Source organism: Carlito syrichta, unplaced genomic scaffold (genome assembly GCF_000164805.1).
Source record: "Carlito syrichta isolate Samal-C Ts95f unplaced genomic scaffold, Tarsius_syrichta-2.0.1 Scaffold315142, whole genome shotgun sequence".
Classification (NCBI taxonomy): Eukaryota; Metazoa; Chordata; class Mammalia; order Primates; family Tarsiidae; genus Carlito; species Carlito syrichta.
This window is the reverse complement of record NW_007259238.1, coordinates 1446654-1473318: the sequence shown is the minus strand read 5'-3', so window position 1 is coordinate 1473318 and position 26665 is coordinate 1446654. Positions and strand designations below refer to the sequence as shown.

Genomic DNA, 26665 nt, shown 5'->3' with positions numbered 1-26665 from the left:
GATTGACAGGGATCTCTATCAGCGTTCAACCAGAGAAGCAGAAGCAGTAGTAAAACATTTATTTCAAGACATTGGCTTACGCAATTGTGGGGACTAACTAAGCAAGTCGGAAGTCTGTAGGGCAGGCAGACAGGAAGGAAAGATCATAAGCAGGCTGAAACTCTCCCAGCATGAGCCATTTGGAGTCTATAAGCTCAATGAAAGCCTAAGCCTTCTTAAAGGGCTTGCCTGATTAGGTCAGGCCCACCCCAGTTCATCTCTCTCTTGATCAACTTAAATTCAACTGATTAGGGATTTCTAAACACTTCTGCAAAATTCCTTCACAGAAGCACCTAGATTAGTGTTTGATTTAATAACGGGGGACTAGCTGGATATGTGGCATGTGCCTGTAGTCCCAGCTACGTGGGAGACTGAGGTGGGAAGATCTCTCAAGCCCAGGAGGTTGAGGCTGCAGTGAGCCATGATCACATCACTGCACTCCAGCCTGGGCAACAGAGAGAGACCCCATCTCTAACAACAACAAAAAAACCTGGATACTGTAGTTCAGTTTAACCAAGTTGACACATCGGAAAGCATCCACTGTGCCACATAATTAATCAGGCCCACTGGCTGACAGAGGAACACCCACAGAGCAAGAGCTGGAGGATCTCACATGAACAGGTTACATGTTTGAGGCCAAAAAAATGACATATGTCACTTCTGCTCATAAACTTCTGGCCTGCACTACTTCCACAGCCCCTACTAACTGCAAGGGTGGGAAGTTGCTCCTCCCAAGTGCCCAGAAAAAAGGAAGCCTAGAGTTGAGTCCACCCTGGGTGTTGTCTGGGCAGCTTCTATACTACCTGCCACAATCATTTCACAGCATGAGTACCAGAAAAGCCGGGACAAGAGTTCCCCATCTCCCTCAACTCTGCCCTCCTCCACCCTGCCTTCTCAGGACTTTCCCAGAAATCCCTTCCTGACCCAGCCATGGAGTCCCGTTTACCTGGAGAAAGTTTACTTTTGAAATTGTAGGAAAGAAACACGGGAGCCTCTGGGGTGGAATGCACTTGCCAGACAAGGCTGGCTTCCAGGTTAGGATGCAAGGCTCAGGCCTATGAGAGCCTGAAGTTCACAGAACGTGTGACCCTCTACATACATCACAGTGCTCAGACCTCTACCTGGTGGCTTGCAGAGAGCCATCTCTCTGAGCCTGGGGGCAGGATACTGACAGTCCTCCTAACAAGAAGAAAAGGACCCTTTGACATATTGGACTCCAAAAACACTTGCCTCTGTGACACTTACAAAAAGCTGAGGATTGATACAAAACGATGGTGATTGATGGTCACTGACAGACGAGAGCTGTCAATAGGATGTGCTCTAGGTTCAAATGAAAGAGTCTGGGGGACAGGGACCAGACCTGAGCTTCTTCCCTCCTCTGGCATGTATTCAGTACTTGCTGTGTGCCAGGCACTGTGATGAGCACATTGCATACAAGTTTCATTTCCTTCTGGCAGCATTTCTCTGCAGCAAATCTATTATTGGGCATAGCTTGCCTAAAGTCACAAAGCCAGTAAATGGTAGAGGCAAGATCCCTACCAAATTTGTCTGTGTTCCTACCACCAGGGCTGCCATCACATACACTGTGCAGGTGATGGCCCCAATGAGGGCATCCGGCCAAGGGAACAAGTGGAGACTCCACAGCCACTATGAGATGTGGCCTGGGCCTGCATCAGCCTGGAAGGGCAACTTCTTCTAAATCCCCCAAAGGTTCCACTTGAGTGGGAGCAGGACCGAGAGAGCCCTCTTAACCTCCAGCCCCCTCCTCTGAAGACCAGAGCTTGGATAGAGCCTTCAGTGCCCTGATGGCACCTCACCTCTCGATGGCCATGGTTGAGCCTGACAGTGAACAGATGTTTGTGGAGTGCTAATTACCCACCAAAGATAGTTCTGGAGAGCCTACTGTGTGTGCTGAATACCACTGAAGGTGCCAAGATGCACAGGACACGACCCAAACATCAGATTAGAGAAAACAGTACAAGTACACACTAGTAATGCACAGTCAAGTGTGATCATGGCAAAAACTGCAAGGTGTTCCGAGCACCATTGGAACTGGAAGGAATCACTTGTTCTCTCAGCCCCCAGAAGAAAGGAAAGGTCTTCGACGCCAGGAGCCCTGCCGGAGCAAGGCCCAACATGAGACTGTGCGAGGTGTCCTGGGGATGCCCCTCCAGCTCACAACAGCTTCTATGTGGGGAGCACAAAGACACCCACAGCTTCCTTAAGGAAGTCAGGGTTTCAGGGCCACTCTCAGAAGTGCAGCCACTCAGGAGCCCAGTCAAAGGTGAGGGGGGAGCCTCAGTCCTAGGGCATACCCTGATTCGGAGGCTATAGTAGAGGGAAGGAAGGTTTGTGCAAATGTAGCTTGGGGCCTGGGATGGAAGCGTGCTTTACACTCACTGGCCCAGCTCCCAAGTCCCAGTCACCCGCCCTGGACTCTCCTGCCCCCAGGACCACCTTCCTGGCTCTATGACAGCTTCAGGGCCCAGAGCACGAAGGGGGTCTCAGAAGCCTCACAAGGGTCACACTGACAGGTGCAGCCTCCTCACCTTCTGGATACTCACCTGTCTCCCTCGCTCTGCTCCCTTTTTTGGGTGTGATGGAGAAGAAAATGTTCTTAGACAGCCTTCTTTGCACCCCTTGCTCCTAACCACAACCCCCCCCACCCCTTCCCCAATGCTCAGTGCTATTTCTCCCCAACACACACACACACACACACACACACTCCCTCTCACCCTCACCTCCCTTCCCTCCCCCACCCCTTCCCCTCCATTTGTTTCAATGAACAGCCCCTTTTATCTATTCTGTAGGTACAAATGAAGCTGTCAAATTTGATCAGGCGCTTGATATGACAGGCTGTGGGAGTCAGGACCCCTTGAACAGAGTGGGCCTTGTCTGTCACAGCCTGCCTGACACTTCCCATAATGCCCAGACTGATGAGATTCTGAGTAGGGCCCAGCACATTTTCAACTCTATTTTGGGTGAAAACCCTTCTTGAAAGATCTTGAAAGGAGCTGGCAGTTCAGCCGCCCGGATGATTAATGAGGGTTGGCTCCGCGGGATGGATTGCTCCTGGTGCCAACAGCCGGCCTCCCGACAGGCCAGAACGTGTTGCCGTTGACTTCCCCCAGAGCGTCCCCCTCACAGCGACACCCCCCAAAAAACCTAACCTCTGGCCGTTTCCTTGGCCACCCCTCACCTCCGCCACAGCCACCTCTAGCTATGCCTGTCTCTGGACCTCTCTGACTTCCTGGGGCCAGGGCGGCCCCCACATATGGAAAGAGTTAAGCGTCCCAGCTGAGCAAGGCCTGGCTTGGGTGGGCAGGGCGGACTGGAGAGCTGTGTGAAGTTGAGGGGCGCAGAGGGGACTGAGAAGGAGTGGAAGGAGATGGTGGCCCGAGCTCTCCTGGAGTGGATGACCCATGCCCAATGGACTGGGTGGGCCCTCTGCCCCTTCTCCACACTCAGGAGCTCTGGGACAGAAACCAGGGGATGTCTGAAGCCCTAAAGGAATACAGCATCAAAGTCCTGGTTTTTCTCTTGGCTTGAAATGGTTCTCTAAGAGGCACGACATTTGGGGCACGACAGTTGACATTTGGGGCACGACAGTTCTTTACTGGGCAGGACCCTCCTGTGCAGGGTAGAAGACTTTGGGTCCTTAGTCTCGAGCTTGTAACATGCCCCTCCCCACCCCCACCATGGAAACAACCAGAATGATCCCCTCTAATTCTGAATGGAATTGCCAGCCTAGGATGAGATCCACAACTAGGGTGAAGAGCCTCCCTTGCCCCATGCACCTTGAGGGCTCTGCTCACGTTCCTGCCTCCTTCCACTCCTGCTTGTATCCCTTAGTCCCACTCAGTGGAGAGGGTGCCTCAAGAGAGGGGAAAGAAGGCAGTGAGGGTGTTCTCCCTTCCCCATATGGAAACTTTCCTCCTTTGCTAGACCTCACCCCATCCCTGCTCTAAACCCTGTACCGTTCCCTCCGCTTCTAGGTTCCTGTTTTCCCAGCAGATTGCAGCCCAGCCACACTTAGGGAAAAGAATGGTGCCCAAAACTTCTTTGGGATTTTGAGCTCAGAATCCTTCAGGAACTTGCTATTTCTTTTGGAACATCCATAGATTTCTTCCTTAAACCAGGCTCTGAGGTCGAGAGTAACTCTGTCAGAGGAGAAGAAGCTGGGTCCCTGTAACTGGTGTTGTCACCCATGATCTCTTGTGAAACAGGCTAAATACATTCCATGGGGCCAGGCCACGAGGGAGGGTTCACTCCCCATTTACTTCTCTCCTTTTCCCTTTGAAGAGTGAGATCCCATCATTCCCCACTCCCAGGCCACTGGGTAAATGTCCAACCTGCTCTGAGATCATCCAGCCCACAGATGGGCCCAAGACCATTGGTTTATCCATTCAGTACCATTTACCAAGCACTTACTACATGCCAGGTACTAGGTTAGACTCTGGAGCTAAAATAGAGGGTGGAAAAACAAGCAGCTCCTGCCTTCATGGATCTTACAGACTAATAAGGAGACAAAAATGAAACACATAGATATATAATTATAAGTTGTGGTACTAGCGATGACAGAAAAGTGCCAAGTGTTGTGTAGTACATGCAGAGAAGGTATAACAAGGCACCTCGTTCAAAGCTAAGGCCAAGAAGGACCTCTTTGGGGACATAGTATGGAGACCTGAGGATGAGGGGGTTCACAGGTGAAGAGGAAAGAATGCGTCAGGCGGGGGCAAGCTGCACCTGACAGCAGCCAAACTCCTCTCCATGAGGCTGCGTACCCCTCTGGCTGTGCCTTCATGGAAGGACACACTCAGTAACTCAGCAGAGTCCTGAAAGACCCAGAAGAGGGAAGAGCTGGGAGGGGAAAGGAAGCCAAGGGCAGGTGAGGCATGGGCTCTGCACACAAGGCAGGTGAGAGGAAAAAGGAAGGTCACCCTGTGCAGATGGGATCTCTGGTGAGCCGCAGGGAGTCCTAAGGAAGAGCCCTGTAGTTTCCAGGTCCTGGAGCTACACATGGACAGCGGCTCATGGGACAAAATTCAAACAATAATCACACAAATCAATATATAATTATTAGGATTTTTGCTGGGAGTGTGAAGCTTGAGGGAAACTCGGCCATCTTTCTTCCAGAAAGGTAATTTTTTAATGAATATAGATTGTGCTTCCTACTTTTGGAAACTCCTAGGCCTTCATTGGCTCCCCATTGTCTAATAAGGCCACACCTTTCCCTAGCATTCAAATCCTCACCAATGTCCCCCAGTGTCTAATAAGGCCACATCTTTTCCCTAGCATTCAAATCCAACCAAGTGTCTCCTATGTACCTTCCCACTGCCCCTACCAGAACCCATCACAGAAGACAAATGCAATGACTCGCTGTGTCCTGGACCCTGAGCCCTGGCAGTGAGCTGCTCCTTCATTCCAAAAGCCTGCCCCCTTCCTCACATGTTCACTGCTCTCATTTTCACCTCAAGCACTCATGTTTCCCCTTGCTCTAAATATCTTGAATTCTTTCTATCTTTATTTTTTGAGCTAGTCCCAGGTGATGCCAAGAACTCTTCATTTTCATCTCACTTATAGTGCTTCTCCATGTGAGGACCTGTCATTCCACCCCCCCCCCCCCCCCCGCCACAGTGGACCATCTATTCCTTAAAAACAAGAAGGCGTTTTATTCCTCTCCATGAACTCTACGCCTAGGACAGTGTCCAGCATGTGGTGGATAAGCTATAAATGCTTGCTGAAATGCTTACTGAAACCTGCGAAAGGGCTAAAACATTTGTCAATGTCTTTGAACTGAAGTCATTAGCTAGGCGAGCGAAGAGACTCGGGTGAAACTCAAATGAGGGACAAAAGAAAGAGCAATCAGGAAAGACAGGAAGAATGCAACCGTCTACCAAGGCCCAGTGCCCAGTTGTTCCAGAAGGCTTTCTTCTCAGTCAGCGCCTGCCTGTCCAGAACAGGAAGGAAGGTCCCGAGGGAACAGGCAGTCACGCTGAGGACTCTGGCCAGGGCAGCAAACCCTCAGGGACTCACTGAGGACAGGGCAGTCAGTGATTTCCTTTTTCCACCAACTCACTTTGGTGGCTGAAAGGATCCCCTCAAGTCAGTCCTTGGAGTCAAGGAACAAAGTCTTGATAAAACACCACAAAAAAGTACCCATGAAAAGGAAGGATGAAGACGGCAGCTCTGTTAACACTTCAGGGGGCGCCAAACGTGTTTGGAGACAACCAGCATCCAGGTAAACAAAGGCAGGGTCTGAAGGGAATGAGACATGAGACCATGGGGGGGGGGAGGTGAGAAGGAACCAGGTCAGGAAAGCTCTGGAACAAGAGCATTTTCCCAGTAGAGGCAGCCTCAGGGTTCGTGGGCTGTGGGAGGCAGCCGGGCAGTACCCACACCGAGAATCCAGGGACAAGCACCTCCCAACCATGATACAGGATTCTGAACAGATGCTTGTCCCCCATTAAAAGCAACCAACATGAGCGCAGAGACCTGGACTGTGTATCCATGGCTGTAGCCACAATGTTCAGTCTGTACCTGGCAGGTCACAGGCACTCAACAGATATTTCTTGAATGAATGAGGCTGTAGAAAGGTGCTAAGAATGGACCCCAAAAAGCAGCTACTCCTTCCTCTCAGTTCTGCAAAGGGACCCAGAAGACCTGCCAAAATTCAGGCTGAGTTGCAAGAAGTGATACCTGAAATGAGCAAGTTGCTCTCCTAGCAGACAGAGGTTCACACCTGAGCAGCTCGGGAAGGACAGCACTTGACAAATGTACCCTAATAGCTTTTGGGGAATAAACAAGCTCCCTGCTGTCTTTTAGGCTTTCTTCAGGGAGAAAAAGAATTTTCCTGGCTATCAGGCCAGAATATAAAAACAAGTCTACATAAAACAGGCCTAAGAGTCAAAGAGTGGCCAAAAACAATACTCTTCTCTCTGCCCTGTTTTTTCAGGACCTCAACTTCTTTTCCCACTGAGGAGGAGGAGGAGGAGAGGGAGCAGATCCTAATGACCCCGTGCCCCCTCGCCAGGACAGAGGCCCTTGCAGGCAGGGAGTCAAAGAAAACTTTTCTGAGACTGATTACCAGGAGGGTAACTAGGTACACAGAGCACATGTGAACGGGCTCCTCGTTTCCAATTCAGGACTGTCAGATGGTGATTAATGACTAACAGCCACAGAGCAGCCTTGATTGCCAAGTGCCGTATTGTTAATCCTGACATTTAATGAGGCCGGACACAACTCCAGCACAATTCCACACCATCATCTGCAAATAGCACTCGACGGGCTTAATTGGTTAAGTATTTGTGTGTGTGTGTGTGTGTGTGTGTGTGTGTGTGTGTGTGTGTGTGTGTGTAAGGAAGGGAGAGAGAGAAAAAGAGAGAGAAAGGAGAGATACAAACAGTAGAAGAAAGAGGTGAGAAGTCTGTGTAAGTTCACCCTCTGTAGACATCTATATCTCAATACGTGTAGCTGTCATCACATGAGTCTGTTGGTGTGAAGGTCTACGTGACCGTATCCATCCACCTACAGCATAACCTTGGTCCTGATCAGAAAGTCTCTAATAATGGTGAAACCTTCCACTACAACCCTCCCACCCGTCCATCCAACCCCTGCTGTAGTGTCCTTCCTACCACTGTCACATCACCACTGTCTCCAAGGGGCAGCCTGGAACTGGCATGTTTGTGAAGTTAGAACACATGAAAGAAAGTTGAAAGAAGAAGTTGTCCTGAAGTGGGCCAGGATCCAGGGCTCTCAAGAAGTTACTTTTTCACTGGATGTGGATCAATGGTTCCTTGGCCTGCCTGACTGGGCGGTTCCTCCTCTGCCAAGAGAGAACTATGTTACCCCATTCCGGAACTCAGCGCTCTCTTAGGAGATGAACAAAATCTATCTTATTGTTCTAGAAACAGAGTCCCAGGCAATAGGTACAGAGAGACTGGCCCAGCAAGGGTGCTCTGGATCAAAGAAGTAGGTGGCAACAGGCCCCATAGAGGAGCTCTTGGCTCCAATGGAACAATCAATTCAAGAAGTCCATATTCACGGGACACCAGCTCTGCCTGTGATGTTGTGGCCGAGCCTTCCCAGATCAGAAGGAAGAGGGAAGCAAGGGAGGCACAGGTAGCTGGCCACCTCATGGGGAGGTCACAAGTAGCCCCATTACAACAGCCTGGACATAGAATGCACAGGCTGAGGAGGCAGTGTGGGCAATGCATGCCACAAGTGCTCAGAGGAGAAGGGCAGGCAGGGTGTCCAGAACAGGCAGGAGGCGTGTAAAGAGGTCTGAAAAAAGGGACATGCTTAATGGAAAGAAAGCTCTGGAAGGCCACTATCCAGGTGAGGGCTTTGGAAAAATTAATTCCCACGAATTCCTCCTTTAAAGGCTTGTTCTGCAAAGTATGGCCCTCAACCCAGCAGCGTGGACAGCACCTAGAAGCCAGTCAGAAACACAGGCTCTCTGCAGAGTTGTGGTTACTATGAGCCAGGCAGGGTAGGGGGGCGCGGGATGGCGAGAGGCTGGTTACCGGATACAAAAGTGACGAGAAAGGAGGTAGCAGGAATCAGTTCCAATGTTCTACAGCACTGTAGGGGAACTATAGTTATTACTATAATAATTTATCATATATTTTCAGATGGCTAGGAGAGGATTTCAAGTGTTCCCAACACAAAAGAATGATAAATATTTGAGGTGAGGAATACACTAATGACCCTAATTTGATCATCATTACTTATATGCATGTATCAAAATATCACTCTATGCCCATAAATATGTATAATTATTATATGTCAATTAAAAAATAAGTTTTTTTAAAAAGAAATTTGTTCCCCACCACCAGATCCATGACCTTAAATTTGCACTTTAACAAGATCCCCTAAGTAATTATATGCACATTCAAGCTTGAGAAGTGCTATTCTAAATGCCCTGGCCAAGAAGCCACATGTAAAAGCCTGGCCTAACCCAAAATCCCGTGTCTGGTAATCCCAACACGTGCCCACTCTGCTGCTACATCAAGAAATGTAGCCAGGCATGGTGGCTCACACCTATAATCCCAGCACTTTGAGAGGCCAAGGTGGGAGGATCTCTTGAGGCCAGGAGTTAGAGACCAGCCTGGGCAACATAGCAAGGCCCCATCTCTATAAAGAAAATTAGCCAAGTATGGGGGTGCGCACCTGTAGTCCCAGCTACTTGAGAGGTTGAGGCAAGAGGATCATTTGAGCCTAGGAGCTTGAGGCTGCAGTGAGCCATGATTACACCATTACACTCCAGCCTGGGTAACACAGGAAGACCTCGACCCTTAAAAAAAAAAGCCAGGCTCGGTGGCTAAGCCTGTAATCCCGCACCTTTGGGAGGCTGAGGTGAGTGGATTGCCTGAGCCCGCGGTTTCGAGACCCGCCTGGGCAACTTGGTGAGACCTCATCTCTACAATAAATCAAAAATCAGCCGGGCGTGGCAGCGCGCACCTGTAATTCCGGCTACTCGAAAGGCTGAGGCAGAAGGATCGCCAGAGCCCAGCAGGTCGAGGCTGCGGTGGCCGGGAGCAGCCACTGCACTCCAATCTGGGCGATGGAGTGAAACTCCAACTCAAAAAAAAAAAAAGAGCAGAGTTAAAATTAATATATATATAAAGCCTATAATCATAGCACTTTGGGAGGCCAGGTGAGAGGATTGCCTGAGCCCATGGGTTTGAGACCAGCCTGGGCAATTTGGCAAGACCTCATCTCTACAATAAATCAAAAAATTAGCCAGACATGGTAGCACGTGTCTGTAGTTCCAGCTACTTGGAAGGCTGAGGTAGAAGGATTGCCTGAGTCCAGCAGGTCAACACTGGGGTGGCCAGGGGTGTGCTACTGCACTCTAGCCTGGGTGACGGAGTAAGACTCTGATTAAAAAAAAAAAGTGTATATATATATATATATATATATATATATATATATATATGGAGAGAGAGAGAGAGAGGGCTCTTTATTTTGCTAAACATTATCTTGTAAGCATTTTTCTCCAAACAGCTTCAGCATCTTGATGACTATGATATTCTTTGCCCAAATATTGAACATTTAGGTTCTTTCTAATTTTTCTCTATTTAAAATATATATGATTTTTTAAAATCACTGTGTATTAGTTTGCTAATTATTTGGATTTAGTTGGATTTAGAGACCCTGTCTCTAAAAATATAAAATAAAAATGTAAATGTCTCCTGCATTGCCTCCCCTCTGCAGACTAGGGTTCTCTTTGTCTTTCCTCAGGACCCATGAATCAGAGCTGGAACACCTCAGAGAATGGGGCATGGCAGGACAGCAGGACAGCCTCAGTCCTAGGCCTGGTAGAGCAAGAAGGCCCTGGGCAGCTTTGAGAAGCTCAGCCACCCTGTGTGGTGAAGGGCTCGGATCACAGGCAGGGACGGGCAGAGTTCTCCCATGGGTGTCCCAGGCTTGGGGTCTCTGTTCCAGACCAGTGGCAGGAGTACCCCATGCTGAGGAATTCAGCTCCTCGTTGAGACCTCATGTAATCACTGCTGGCCAGCCTTCGTTTGTCAGGATTCCTCACCTCCCTGACTGCCCTGCTTAGACACCTTCACCATGGGAGGGTCAGCCTCAGAAAATAATCATTAAAAGCTATTGTTTCTGTGTGTGACTCTGAGCCTTCAGAAACCCCTGCTGTGACCCAGGCTTCCAAATCCTTATCATGAACAATCACCTCTCCCCTGCCTCAGCCTCCCCCCTTTGAAACATCAAGCCCTGACAAATTTGGTTTTTCCCTCAGCTCCATTAAACGCTTCTGTGCCCTTCATCCCAGAACGCTCCCCAATCTGTAAGCACAGGAAAGAACCTGGGTTCCCATTCTAGCACCTCTGCTCACTGGGTGACCAGGGCAAAGCATTTCACATACCCATGCCTTGATTTCCTCCTACAGAATGAGGGGGTTAGAACAAATGGATGATCTCTGAGGTCCTTTCCTGTGGTTTTATTTCAGAGAAATTATTGCGAGGACCAAGTGAAATGAGACCATGGATGTTACAAAACATTAAAAAGATATAAAAGATACACGCACATATGATACTAAGGCATCTCCCTTTCCTGGGTTACCCACTAGTATGTGTCCTGACGAGTGCCCTTTCGTTTTCATAGCTCTGCTTTCCTGCTAGACTACGAGCAATGTAAGGGCAAAGACAGAGGTTTCTGCTTTTGTATCCTTGCTCAGTGACTAGTACCCAAAATAATGCTGTTTACTGGAGACAGACTGATTGCCCTCCTGACTGCTCATTCATTTAAATAGACTTGTAAGAAGCTTAACAGAAAAGTGGTCGCCTTTGCTTCTTAGGAGGGGAAGGTAAAGAACCTCTTTTAAACATGCATGTCTCATTTCTCTTGGGGGAAAAGAAAAGTTTGGCCCCTCAAAATTAGTTGGATTTGGAAATTCAAATGGAATTTTTAATACTGCCTTGCAAATTAGCACATACCAACGTGCCTGCAGCTTAATTCCATTCCCCAGGCTTTTACTGAGTCACTGGGCGCTGAATGCCAGGTCTCTGCTCAACACCAGGGGAACACAGAAGAAATACTATAAATACTAAATTTGTTTAAACACACACAGCAGGATTTAGACATCAAAATAAATATTGTCCCATCCAATGTCAGCTTGGAAGGATATTCCCTTATTCTGATATGTTGCCCTGCTCAACTCTTTGGAACTTTTGGCAAACCATCTTCAAAGCTTGTCCTTCTTGGCTGATGACAGCAAATCATTATGTGTTGATTGAGGGGGGAAATGTCCTCTGGAGCCAGCCCTGGTGAATAAGCTGGAAGATAAGGCTTACTCAGGTCAAAAATCCAAATAATGTGTATCCTATAGTGAGGCTCTTCATGAACACATGGGAATAATGTGAAGTCTTCCAGTGTGGAGCCTGAGAAGATCTTCTTTCCCCGAGTTGCATAAGTTCTATTGCAAAACTCCAACTCACAGTAGATTTCCTGGCTCCTGCCTGGTCCCACATCCCACCTCCCAACCCCCATCATCTAGTCTCAACATGACAGTCAAGAGATCTTCTAGAAACATAAATCAGATCATGTCACTGGTTGGTTTGAAACACTGTGAGGGCTCCTGTCTCATTGGAATGGTGGCCAAAGTCCCCAGAATGGCTTCTGAGACCAGCTCCCTCTCCCATCCCCTCCCCATTTGCTGTCTTCTTCAGCCACTTGGCTCCAGCAGCATGGCCACCTTGCCGTTCCTCAAACACACCCGGATGCTACAACTTAGGGACTTTGCTCAAACTGTCTCCATCTGGAAACTTCTCTTCTGGATCTCCACTTAGCCAGTTCTACCACTTTCTTTACAACTTTGGTCAATTCTCACCTTCTCAATGAGACCTAGTCTAACCTTTCTATTTAACATCTCTACTAATTGTCTTCTATTTAATAATGCCTTCTACTTAAAACCTTCCATTTAATTGCTACACACACACACACACACACACACACACACACACACACACACACACACACACTCCTTATCCCCATAGCCATATCTTCTTTTTCTTTTTCTCTTGGCATTTATCACCTTCCACCATACTATATAATTCATCTAAGTGTTATTTATAGTGTTTGCTGTTGTCTGTATTCTCTGTGAGAACTGAGCTCAGGATGGCCGGTATCTTTGTCTGCTTAGTTGAATACCTTTCAAAAGCCTAGAACAGGCACATAGTTGGCACTCAATAAAAACATGTTGAATTGAATTGAATTGGATCAGGCTGAATTGACTTGACTTGCATGGCATTGCATTGAATAGAGTGAGCCCCAACTTATATGCAGTTTCTTCCTTCCAGTTGCTTACAAACCTGATTGTGACAACCAGAGACATGCATATGACAGTGACTGAACAGTACATAGCACATGACTAGGGGCCTCACAGTGACACGGCAGGAGTCCCAGGAGAGATGTGTGCAAGTGAATGGGCTTGGGTTGAGCCTCCCTAGCAAACCTTCCCTCCGTTCCTGACACATGCCTGGTCACTCCAGCCTCTACTCATTAGCTGATGCTGTCCCCCTGCTGAAGTCCTCCACCCTTCCTGCCCCCTTATGCAAAACCTACCCACCCGCTGACGCTCAGCCCAAGCCCCTTCCTCCACACCACTTTCCCAATTATTCCAGCCCTCCTCAGAGCTCCCATAGCTCCTATACATTGTACCAAACACCAAGCTCTTACATAGAACTGTTCTGTATGTATGTGCATCACTTCCCCAGCTAAGAACCACATCATTTGCATCTTCTTCTGAATGGTACCAAGCACTGTGCAGGCAATGGCACCTAGGACATGTGACACAAGTTGACTGGTTGATAGAAAAGAGAGGATGGCGTTCCAAGCATCCTCAAAACGAACCTCAAAAACGAAGATACTTTGGTGTGAACTGCTGTGATTGAGTGCAAAAGTGTAGTACCAGTAGTTCCAGCTCGAGCTAAGACTTGCATCACTTGAAGAGCTTTTAAAGATATCTCCATGTGGGGGCTCTACTCTCAACCAATGTTATCAGAATATTAGGGAACGTGGCCCAGGCACCACCAAGTGATTCTACTGAGTAGCTAGCATTAAGAAAAACCACAGTATTAGAGAAAACAGAAGGGTAAAGGAGAAGTAGGTATTCTAGAAATTGGGAAACAGGCCTGAAATGCCATAACTGGGCCTGCCCTTCTTTTCCATTTTGTTCCTGTTTGTTTGTCATGGGAATATGTCAGAGTGTCTTGGATGGATCAACTGTGGACAGATGCTGCTGTCCTCTGACTAATGCTATAATGAGTAGTAAAAGGTCAGAGAAGTCATAGAGAGAACAGACAGCACCAACTAATGTGGCCAAGGCTAGGGTCAACCGGTACCCACAGGGAAACTAGAAGACTACCTGAGACCACTGGGAACCTTCTGCTGCCATTTCTTCCCTTCCCTCGTTTACATCCGGTTTACTCTCTTTCTCATGCCTGCCAGTCAGAAGAGCTGAGAAGAATGTCGACTACTGAGGCTACTGTTTCAGGAAGTCCTGGGACAGTTCCTCACACCCCCTTCCCTCAATATTCTATGAAACTGAGCAGAAGTTGGATTGCTCTTTCTAACACATAACCTGGCTGACGTGCATTGAAGAGCATGTAAGCAACTCGAAGTGCACAAGGCGTCCCAGCCCTAGTCTGGTCTGTAGACGCCCTCTACCCTGTCCCCTTGTCTTCTGCAGATGCCCTCTCCTTCACCACCTTCTGGTGACTCCTCTCCCTCTGCACAAAACTCAGAGAGTCAGACCAAGCAGCTTAGCTGCACTTCCCGTGAACTGACTTCTGGGGCACATGTGAGACCAGACTGTCCTCCCACTTCTCTGACTGTACCGCTCACACACCAAGGGTCACTACACAAATGTCACTGCTCCCCAGATGCCACAGCTAGGGTTGAGGCTGATGATACAAGCCCCTCTGGGAAAGAAAACGGGGCCTAAATACAAAACGAGACAGAACGGACTGAGATGAAAACTTTTCCTGAGAGCAAGATCTGTTGACTTGGGAATGAAGGGTGGGGGTGGGAAGGGCAGAGAAAAGGAATATAAAGGGAAATATGTGGTTGCCCAGTGGCTGAAGGAGAGAGAGGAGGCTGTGCCAGGGAACGAGGGGGGAGAGTGTGGAAAGAAGAGGCTGGAGCACTGACGACAAACTTCCCCAATTCCACAATCTTGCCAAGACCCAACCCTAGATCCCAGAGGAGTCACAGCCAAGGTCCCCCCTCTGGAGGCCACTACCTGTCACTTTCTCGCTCCCCAGTTTCTGTGCACCGAATCACTGTCTGCCAGGCTCTGGCCAACCTGTGGCCTCTCCACGCTGAACATGGCCCCCTGGAAGAGCACAGGGAAAAGAGCCCAGCACACAGCAGCAAACCACATATATACCAAGAGGTAACTCTAAACTCCAGAGCTGGGCCCGGGGAGGAGGGGAAGGGTGGAGGGGGATGAGGTTTTTCCACTTCCATTCGCAACTGTCAGGCGGGTGATTAATGACCAACAGGTTTGGAATCGCCTTTATTGCCAGATCAGTATTGTTGCCCGTGACAGCTAATGAGGTTGGACAGGCTTCTCCACACTGAGCTTTATGGGGCCCGCTCCCTCCCCTGCAGAGCTCACAAGCCCTGCCAGCTTTTGTGCACAGGAATGTTCGAGCCCCACCCCCCTTCATTCCTCCAACGCCACCTCCCCCCAACTCCCTGAACCACCATCTCACCCCAGAACCTTGCTCCTCCACAAAGAAAGCCGGGCAGTGGGACTTCAGAGCCCTTGCCTGCTCAGACACCCATCTGTCACACCTACACCCCCCAAGGGCCCCCTTCACACCCCCACTAGAGCTTGAGGAGTGGGACTGGAGGGAAGAAAAAGGATTACAACCAAACAGTAATGCCCTTTGGTCTAAGACAAGGGAAGAAGCTTCTGAATGCTCGTTCTGGAGGATCTGACCAGCAACCTTCAACAGTCGTTCCACAGTCAGTTGTAAAACCTAGGACATATTTTACACACTCACCACTTCAACCTGGCCAGTGTGTGAAGGGGTGAGGATGGAGGAGTGAAGTAACTTGGGAAAGGTGGTTGGATAGCAGCTAATCACGAATTTTAACCAACCACCTTCAGCTTAGATACACAAAGCCAGGCTTCAGTGCAGACATCAACCTGGTCCTGGGTCTAAGGGTAAGGAAATACTGGCTTTGTTTTCTGCTCTCTTACAAATAATATTTACCTTTGTGCTAGTTCACATCTTGATACAGTTAAGCACATGTTTGCCTGTGGTTTAATATTTGAAGGAGTTAGAACAACGTAATAAGCAAACAGCTTAAAAGGCCCAGAAAGACCCCCTCAGCTTAAAAATCTATTACTTTTCAGTGTGATATAAATGTATTTTGCTTCTGCTCAGAGCAATTTCCTAGTTTACTCTTATTAAACCAGGAGACGGCTTAGCAGAGTTCTTGATTTATGAAACACATACTAGATTCATTAAAACCTTAAAAGATTTAATACATTTTATCAGGACATTAAATCTGTGCAGGCTTTTTAAATCAAATACCTGCCATATTTCATCCCCCACACCCTGCACACTCACTTAAGAACTAAAATGTGGACTGACAAACATTATGGGTATTTCAAGCCTGATTTCTAAGTGGCATTAAAGTCCTCCCTTCTAAGATTTACTGCCCGGCCTCTCCCCAAGTCTGATCTGAAGAACAAGTGATTCTCCTCTTTGGAATTTCGTTCTGTAGGATGGGCTGAGAACTAGATTTCACACACAAGTTTCTACCTCTCCCCTCCTATAGCCATGATTTCTTTCTCATGGGTTCTCTAGGACCCCCCAGGGCTCCCCAGTTTCTATCTTCCTCCAGAACTACTCCTGGCCTCTGCCTCCATGTGTCCACACTCATAATGTCTCCCTCACTCCTCTATTCCCATGGCTCTCTTAGCCCAAACAGAACTGCATTCATACAACATCTGTCATACTTTGGAAAGCCTGGAAAATCCTGCCCTCTTATTCTTAAGCCCTTCCTTTTAAGTCTGTCTACACAGCAGTGGTCTCAGCTGGGGGCAATTTTGTCACACACACACACACACACACACACACACACACACACACACAAAACCGGGGACATTTGGCAGTATCTGGAGACATTTGGTTGTCACAACTGGGTGGAGAGGATTACTACTGGCATCTAGGGATAGAGGTCAGAAAATTTGCAAAACATTCTATAATACAATGCACAGGACAGTCCCCTACCCACAAACAGCAAGAAGAAAGAAAGATGGACGGTGAAAAGGAAGCGAAGGGAAGGGAGAAAGGAAAGGAAGAAAAGGAAGAAGGAAGGGAAGGAAGAGAAGGGATTATCCAGCTTAAAATGTCAACAATTCCAAGGTTGAGAACCTTCATAGGCATAAGTGGTCTCTTCCACTCTTTTTAATATACTTTCATCATTGAGGATTATGGCTTATAGCTAATAGTTGTTTCAATAAATGTTTATTGAATTGAACTAAATTTATGTCCTGATACATCAGCATTTCTCAAATTCACAAATATAGGGGGAAAATATCGGATTTACAATCAGATGATCTGCCAATGACCTTGAGAAGATGACACAGTCCTCTAGGCTGCATGGCCTTATCTATAAAATGGGGTTCTAGTGGTACTACCTTCATGGACTATTATGAGGATCAAATGAGCTAGTGTAACTGACAGTACTTTCACATTCCAAAGGGTCATTTGATGTTTATTATTTTATTCAACAAACACTTATTGAGTGCCTATTAAGTGCTAGGAATTACGTTAATCCCTCAGGGGTGGGAAGGGTACAAGGTTAATATGACAAAGCTGCTTCCCTCAAGGAGCTTACAGTTTTGTGAGAAGTACTGGCATGTAACAAGAATATTTCAGTATATTATAAGGAGTGCTATATTAGAAGAAAGCACAGGATGCTGTGAACACAGAGAAGAAATATCTAGAAGAGTCTCGAAAGATGGGTAAAAGTTAGTCTAGCAAAACACAAAAATCAGCAGAATAAATCATAAAAGTTGCAGGTGCAGGTAAGGATCTCATTAAAGAGCACATAATGACAATCTCAGAGATTTGAATTTTTTCTATAGGAAATCTATTATGACATTTTTAAGCAGAAAAGGTGTTTATCAAAGATTACATGGGATGCAGTATGGACAATGCACTGATTTAGGGGTAAGGGACAAGGTGGAAGTAAGGAGATGCCTAACATTAGGCTATTACAAAAATCCAGGTGAGAATTGATAGAGCCCTGCACTGTATAGAAAGGAAGGTCCAGGGTCAAGGAATAACTAGGATGAACAGAGCAGATTAAGATGGAGACTGAGTATCTAGCTTGGATGGTTGAGTGAATGGTAGCAACTTCAGTAAGAAGAAGATATTTGAGAGGGAATGTGAGTTCAGTTTTAGACATGATCCATTTGTCCCTGTCTAAAACCCAAAGAAATATTCTGTACCTCAAGGCTATTGGAGCACATTCGGGAGCGTCACCAATAACCACATAATTAGAATATTGAGAACACAAAACTTCTTCCAGAAAGAGAAGATAGCGAAAGAAGAGCAGAAGATCAAGGATGAGCTCATGATGGAGGTTAAAATCAGGAATGTTTGGAGAAGCAGGAAGAATTCAAGGAGGGAAAGGATCACTCACAGAGGTCAAGAGAGAAGTTTAAGCTTTCAGGGTCAGTCAGCAGCACCAAGTACATCAGAGAAAGGGACCAATGGACTCAAAACAAGGAAATGGAAAGTGAGGAAGTGAAGACATCAACTATAGGCTACTTTTTCAAGAATCATTGCTCAAAAGAAAGGAAACAAATCAGGTGAGAACTAGAGGCTTACACAGGATCGATGGATAGGCTTTAGAGGAGAGGGTAGAGAGACGCGCACAAGATTATAGGCTGAGGCTAAAAAAAACAGGTAGAGGAGATAACTGAAGGTTCTAGGTCCTTGAGGAGAGAAGAGAAATAAGATTAAGCATCTAGGTGAGAAGACTGGTCTAGAATGGACGTGGGTTAGCTTAGCCTCTGAAACGCACATTCCAAGTATATAAGGTATCTCTTGTCTATAGCAAAAAAGGAATCTATCAATAAATAAAAATATGTATAGGCAAATATATTAGTAGATAAAAATTCTATACAATCTTTCTTAAAGTTCCTAATGTTATTATAAAATCAGAGTTGGAGGAACGGCCATTCTAGGTGAAAGAGGCCAAGTCAAACTGCAGTCTGCCAGAGACTCAAGTTCACAAGCCATTCTTCTCATCGCCCCCCAAATATACAAACCCCCTTTTTGAAAACTTCCTCTCCTTGGCCCTCTGCTTCTCCATGAGTACAATAAATGGGTTGAATTAACATTACAGGCAACAGCCTATCTGTCCATAAACAGATGAGTGAATTTTTAAAACTGTTGTATAGCGGTACAATGGAATACAGCACAGTAATAAAAAGGAATAAACTACTTATATACTCAACAACACAGATGTCAAGATAATTCTGGGTTTAAATAATAAAGCCAAACATCCCCCCCAAAAAAAGAGTGCATATGATATGATTCCATTTATATATTAAATTCTACAAAAGGCAAACTATCCAGAGTGACAAAAGCAGGTCAGTGGTCTTTTGGGAATGAGGGAGGGCATGTCCCAGAGAAGGGTGGGAGGGAGAAACTACAAAGAGGTCTGAGAGAATTTGGAGGCATGATGTGTGTGCTCTTTATTTTAACTGTGGTGATGGTTTCACAAGTCTATACAAGTCAAAACTTAAATTGTATACTTTATGTGCAGTTTATTATGTGTCAATTATATCTCAATATAGCTGTAAAAACTTATAATCATGAAATGACCTTTAGGTGACTTCCAACTGATTTTCAATTCAATTTTTTTTTTCATAATGGCTCTTTGATCCCTTTACCCAACTGTCTTGAAGAAACATCATTAGTCCCAAGCAAATATCCTTTTGTTCTTGGAAGCACCAACCCTGAATTTTCCAACAGAAAAATAAAAACAGGAGAAAGTTCTAAGTAAGCCTTATAATAATTAAGGATATAGTGCTTCACTCCTCTTCCCCTAAGTTCACCAAAATCCTATTGCATCAAACGTCCTGAAAGATGACTTCTATTCTGGTTTAGAGCTTAAAGTAAAAAAGGAAAATTTAAATCAAACAAAAACTTTTTTCAGCACCTTCTATTCATGATATAAAAGAACTTAAACCAAGGATTTTAAAAGTTGCCTCATTCCCTTGGCTCACCTGGCTATTAATAAAAAGGGGTTCTAATTGTGAAAGAAGGGGTCTCTTCTCTCTTTGGAGTGCCACTTTCACTAACAACCAGTTTGATAAAAGGACCCAAAAAACAACAATTCAGAAATAGGGAGATGTGAATTGCTGGGTAAGAGTATTTTTTATTCCACTTCAACCTACAACTGCAAAATGAAATGGTGTAATTTAAAGTTTCACAATTTCTGACCACCACTCCACATTCCTGAAACATTACATGTGAAATAAATGTGGTGTGGGGGTGTGTGTGTATGTTTTAAATTGAATCATTTTCTAATTCATTCACTATAAAAAAGAAATCTATTTGGGATCATATGAATTCTGCCCTTGGAATTTACCAGCTTTTTGCTTTTTGACAATCCCTTAATTTCTCTAAACTTCAACTTCCTCCTCTAAAATGGAGTTGAAGTCAAAGGGCGAACCTGAAGATTATACTAAATGAGAAAGTATAAGGCATTGGGACTGATATGTAGACAGTATTCAGTAATGCTTTATGAAACCTGTATTGTAAATCTCTGCTGAGGTATATTAGGGGCCCTTGTCTCCTTCTGATAAGCCTTCATCTGGTTATTACTCAATACCACATAACATTAAGCTTATCCTTCTTTCACCCTGTGTTACATTAATAATCTGAGCCTGCAAACATGCAAGAACACATTACGGGAACTTTCTATTTAAAATAGCAACAGCTAGCCGGGCTCGGTGGCTCAGCCTGTAATCCCGCGCCTTTGGGAGGCTGAGGTGAGTGGATTGCCTGAGCCCGCGGGTTTGAGACCCACCTGGGCAGGCGAGACCTCATCTCTACAATAAATCAAAAAATCAGTCGGGCGTGGTAGCGCATGCCTGTAATTCTGGCTACTTGGAAGGCTGAGGCGGAAGGATCGCCAGAGCCCAGCAGGTCGAGGCTGCAGTGGCCGGGAGCGGCCACTGCACTCCAGTCTGGGCGACAGAGTGAGGCTCCAACTCAAAAAATAATAATAATAAATAAAATAAAATAAAATAGCAACAGCTAACACTTAGTGAACGCTCAAAATGCGCCAAACTTTATGTGCTTTTCTTGAATTTGTCATTTAATCTTCACAACAGTAATGTAAGGTTCATACAATTACTACCTCTATTTTATGAAGAAACTGAGGCACAGAGTAAGTCATTTTCCAAAGTTACACAGCTAATAAGAGGTGGGGGCCAGGATTTAACCCCGGGCAATCGAACTATGGAGTATGTGAGCTTAACCACTACCCTATACTATGTTTTCTAAAAGTGAATTTTTAAACACTTAAAAAAAATTATCACAGACATATCTGCTTGGCAACTTAGGATACTGAGTCATAAAAAAAAAAATCACAGAATTTGGTCGGGCTTGGTGGCTCAGCCTGTAATCCCAGCACTTTGGGAGGCTGAGGTGAGTGGATTGCCTGAGCCCAAGGGTTCGAGACCAGCCCGGGAAACTTGGCAAGACCTCATCTCTACAATAAATCAAAAATTAGCTGGGCATGGTAGCACGTGCCTGTAGTTCTGACTACTTGGAAGGCTGAGGTGGAAGGATCGCCTGAGCCCAGGAGGTCGACACTGGGGTGGCTGTGAGCATGCCATGGTACTCTAGCCTGGGAGACACGGTGAGACTCCAACTCAAAAAAAAAAAAAAAAATCACAGAATTCTCAAGGAAGGGAGTTTTCAGAACTGTTAGATCATTTACTGAGATCCGGCTCCTGTCTTCAGGTAGGTCCATAACTAAATAATTCAGACCTGATAAAAAGTTTGCTGAGAACAAAATCCCACAACTTCCACTCACAATTCATTCAAAGTTTAATAGTCAGGACACATTTTTACTTTTATCATTATTTTTAATTGACACAGTATTGTACATATTTATGGGGAAAGAAGGGGGAAAGAGGGTTGCCAGAAGTTAAAGAAAATTCTTAAGTTACATGAATAAATATTATATGCTACAGGTAAAACCCCATTCCTTGGGTTGACAAACCCTAATATTTCCATTTTTTTTACTCAACTATTACATAAACATTTATTAAGCACACCCAGCTGAGTTATATCACAGAACATGGAGAGAAAAAGCTCTCAAGTTCTTGTAGGATTGATCAAGAGATTGGCAACTGTGTCTTCCATGGGGGTGCAGTGAGAGTGGGGAGGGGAAGTGCTTTCACGGCACTCTCGAACTCCTGGCTCCAGTGATCCTCCCACCTCAGCCTCCCGAGCAGTTAGGACTACATGCATGCACCACCATGCCCGGCTAATTTTGATTTTTTTGTAGCGACAAGGTCTCCCTATGTTGTCCAGGTTGGTCTTGAACTCCTGGGCTCAAACAATCCTCCTGCCTCGGCCTCCCAAAGTGCTGGGATCACAGGCATAAGCCTCCGTGCCCGATCTCTTGACTGTTTTTACCCCTCGCACCTCACTAAACTTCTTGGATTCTGTTCATTAAAATTGGAAGAATAGGCTGGGTTCTGTGGCTCAGCCTGAAATTCCAGCACCTTGGGAGGCCTAGGTGAGTGGATTGCCTGAGCCAGTGGGTTCGAGACCCGCCCAGGCAACTTGGCGAGCCCACGTCTCTACAACGAATCAAAAATTAGCCAGGCGTGGCAGCGCATGCCTGTAGTTCCGGCTACTTGGAAGGCTGAGACCGAAGGATCGGCTGGAGCCCAGCAGGTCGACGCTGGAGTGGCCGTAAATGTGCCACGGCACTCCAGCCTGGGCGACAGAATGAAACTCCAACTCAAAAAAAAAAAAAAAAGGAATAATAATACCTTGTTAATCTACTTTATGGTGTTGTGGGATCCCAAGGGCCAAAACTCCCAGGAAAGTACATATAAAGGACAATTCAAGGTAGAGTTGTTGATTAGCGAAGTAATGATATTATTCTGCACATGGAAAAGACTGTATCATTCAGCTGTGTTACAGGAAAGAGAACAGCTGCCACTCGCTAGTACCTGCTCCAAAAACAAAATAAAATAAAAAACTAACCAGGTTTGGCCTGACATGGAAGGGAATCAGAGCAACCTCCAAAATCAAAACTTCAGAAAGTGACACTCTGGGTCTCAGAACCCCGGCCATGCGCGTCCTGCCGTCACCCTCCGGGCGCTCCCACGACCCCCGCCCTCGCCTCATCCTCACCCCCGAAATCCGAGCCGCGGGCGATCCCTGGCGGCCACCGGCTGACACTGACCGCCCGGAACGTGAAGGGCGGGGCGGACGGGCGAGCGAGAGAGTGGGGTGTGGCCTTCCGTCGTGAACTGATGGCGTCATCGGAGCGACAGCCCGGAAGGAAGTAGCGTGCGAGAGGCGTGGTGGTTTCTGCGGTTGCACGGGGGTTCGGACGAGTACGGAGCGCCCAGAGGGACAGTCTGGTACGCGGCCCCCGCCCCTTCGTGCGCGCTGTGGGCCTAGCGCCGCTCCCGGTCGGGGATGCCCTGTAAACCTCCCGAGCCCCCTCCCCAGCAGCCCCGCTCCCTCCGCCGCCCACTCCTGGGGCCAGAAAGAAACCCCAGTCTGTGCTGTTCCTCCCCGCCGACAAGACCGAGCGGAGGCCCTGGAGCTCTGTCCCTTGCCCCTGCCCAGGGCGCTGGATCCGCTCTCGGAGGGGGCGGGGGTGGCCCTGGGGAGGGAAGGACGTTGACGGAAAGGACGCAACTGCAGATCGGTAGCTGGAGGCCGCCACGGTAAAATGAGTGCCTCGCAGGCGTCCGCGCCCGGGTTCTGTTAGACCCAGGAGGCAGGATCCACGCCCTGCCCCGATGGGCCCACGTGCGCCCCCACTGAACTTTGCCGTCAGTCATCATAGTTTTTCCAGACCATTCAGTGTTCAGGAAGTCAGTTTCTAGATGCCAACTCTTTAGCGTCCTGGAGCCTGAACCCAGTTGGACCCAAGAGCCTAGAGTCTCCCGGTCTGGGGCCCTCCCTTCCTTTCTAATCACGGGCTTGAGGCCCTGTCGGGTGCAGAGTGCCAAAGTGTATGGGAGGGAGTGTGATCTCAGTCTGGTACAGAGCCCTAACCCGTTTAGGGCCAAAGGAATAACTGGGAAGGTGGATGCGGGGCCAGGGAATCCTACCTTGGACCTCTGCTCGCATGCTGTCTCTGTCACTCCAGCATCTGAAAGGAGTAAATAATGGTTTCCTTTGAAACGGCAGGCAATTAGGACTGGGAGGCTCAGACCAGAATTACATAGCCACACTGCCTGTCATTCGACATCCTCTGTAATTTGGGCCGACGTACCGCAGCTGCCTCTCTTCCCTTCTTCCAGTCTGAGAGGCTCCCGTGACAGCACATTTCATGTTCACAGGAAGAGGAGGCTGTGTTCTGAACCCTGCCCAACTGGCACTGGTTCTTCCTTGGGCACCGGCTGTATCCTGAGCCTCTGCCTCCTTAGTGCGGTATATATTTCCACAGTTAAGGAGTGGGAATGTTGACTGAGAACGGGGATGAAGTGAGTTGTAGATCCAGCCTTGTGTTCACACTACACCAGGCTGGAGATGAGTCACTTTCAGGGAACTCAGCTTGATGAGATAGTCTCCCTGCCCTAGCTTTTCTCCTGCATGCCAGACCATACACATTTTGCCATCTCTTTTCCCTAGGATAAAAGTTCACTGATGGCTCAGTTGGGAGCAGTTGTGGCTGTGGCTTCCAGTTTCTTTTGTGCATCTCTCTTCTCAGCTGTGCACAAGATAGAAGAGGGACATATTGGGGTATATTACAGGTAAGGCAGAGACAGGTAGAAGCTTGCAACTTCCTGTTAATTGGCTTCCTTTCCTAGTCACTGTATAGCAAATTCTGTGAAATATCTGTGTTTCTATTATATTAAAGAAGGGATTTTTTTTTAGATTGAGATTTTTATGTCAGTGACCATGGAAAAAGGGGGAAAAAAATACATACACACACACACACACACACACACACACACACACACACACACACACATATATTTAGAGCTTCCCTTAGAAATCTAAGATGATGCCATGGATGGTGATTGATAAAACCTAAAGGAAACCAGTGCTCCTTGCAGCTCATCCCTGAAATACTCTTTTCTTCTGCATCCCCCCGGTAGTCTTGGCTTAACCTCAACAAAAGCAAGCTGAGTGCCAGTTTTTGATGGCCCCTTGAGAAGATAACTTGCTTTCTAATTTGGCATGCTATTAACAACATTTCAGGAAAAATAATAGAGCCTTCAGGTTGACTTTTGTTGGTCAAAGCGAGCCTTAGGCTAGTGGTTCCTACGATGAAAGAGCCCAATATGTCACTGTTTTTATTTTATTGCTTGTTTTTATTTTATTGCTTGTTTTATTTTATTGCTTGTTTCTTCTTATTAAATATATAATATTTTTAAGGAGATGGGTTCTTGGTGTGTCACTCAGGCTGGAGTACAGTGATATGATCATAGCTCACTGCAGCCTCAAACTCCAAGGCTCAAGCGATTTTCCTGTCTCAGCCTCCCTAGTAGCTGGGACTACAAGCACATGCACACACCAGGCGAATTTTTAAAATTTTTTTGTAGAAACGAGGGTTTCTCTGTATTGCCCAGGCTGGTCTCAAACTCCTGGCCTCAAGCAGTCCTCCTGCCTTGGCTTCCCAAAGTGCTGGGACTACAGGCATGAGACACTGTGCCTGGCCTGTTACTTGTTTAAGACAACATTTTTTTTTACTTCATCATATAAAGCAAAAAATTACCAAGTTTTTTTGCTCTGAGTCTTTATGAATTCCTTATATGTACCCTACGATGCTTGCTTCTGGATTGCTGATAGCAAGTTCTAAAACTCTGATTGAGTTCCTCCTCTCCTTTAATTCTTTTTTCCCTACCCTCTATGTGTTCCCAAAAAAGGCTTTTAATTTTGTCATATTATGTACTCTACTGCCAATATATATATGTATATATACTAAAATGACTTATAAAGTATACTTAAATTATTCTTTGGCTAGTCATGTCACTGGACTTCAACATCAGTGCATTAATTGATAACCATATTACTAGATTTAACTGCCCTAATGGATTGCGATAGCTCAACAGATATGACAAAGTAAAATAGACTTTCTCTCTTATCTAAGTAGAGGCAGGGATTCTGCTGTCTTTATTCCACTTACCCTGTGTGCCTGGTTTTCTCATTGCAAAAGCATGAATAATGGTTTTATGTTTTACCATCAGGCTTCTTGGACTATTAGGGTCGAGCTGAGAGGAACAAAGGGATCTGTGGACTTGACTCTGGCACGTCACTATTAAATGTTTATAGGGCTTAAGAGAAATGACCCCCATTGATCTAATAGGTCCCTCTTGCTAAACTGAACCTACCTCTCTCCCTCCTCTGCAGAGGCGGTGCCCTGCTGACTTCGACCAGCGGCCCTGGCTTCCATCTCATGCTCCCTTTCATCACATCATATAAGTCTGTGCAGGTATACTTGGCTTGTGTGGTATTACTGGATGACTGCAAATTTGGGCTGATTAGTGCATGATTTGAAAGTATTTAGCCATTGGATGAGTAAACTGCCTTTTCAGGGATGATTTAAGGAAAATTTATATATATAAAGAATGGGGCTTCATGGGCCATTTACTTTGGCGTTTTACTTGACTGTGAAATAGCTGAATGGGGTCATTCCAGCTAGGAATTATTTCTCCACTTCCAGACAAAACCAGAGAAAAGAATCTGTTCTGAATGTATAGAAAGAAAAGTTGTGTGTGTGTGTGTGTGTGTGTGTGTGTGTGTTTTAAATCACAAGCTACCATGATAGATGGAAATAAAACATGGTAATTTTGCTGATTCTTACTTGAACTTTAGAAATGTGAACATAATTTTTTGGTAGGGCAGAGGGA

General features: G+C 46.5%; 1 protein-coding gene across 1 annotated transcript in view; it reads left to right on the top strand.

Annotated features, from left to right (window-relative positions):
* Positions 1 to 23112: 23112 nt before the first annotated feature.
* ERLIN2 (ER lipid raft associated 2) overlaps positions 23113 to 26665 on the top strand; it is a 17538-nt gene continuing 13985 nt past the window's right edge. Inside the window, exons 1-3 of the mRNA XM_008072378.1 lie at positions 23113 to 23215; positions 24441 to 24562; positions 26166 to 26247. Of these exons, the coding sequence (XP_008070569.1) occupies positions 24456 to 24562; positions 26166 to 26247 (189 nt within the window). The 5' untranslated portion in view covers positions 23113 to 23215; positions 24441 to 24455. The remainder of the gene's footprint in view (positions 23216 to 24440; positions 24563 to 26165; positions 26248 to 26665) is intronic.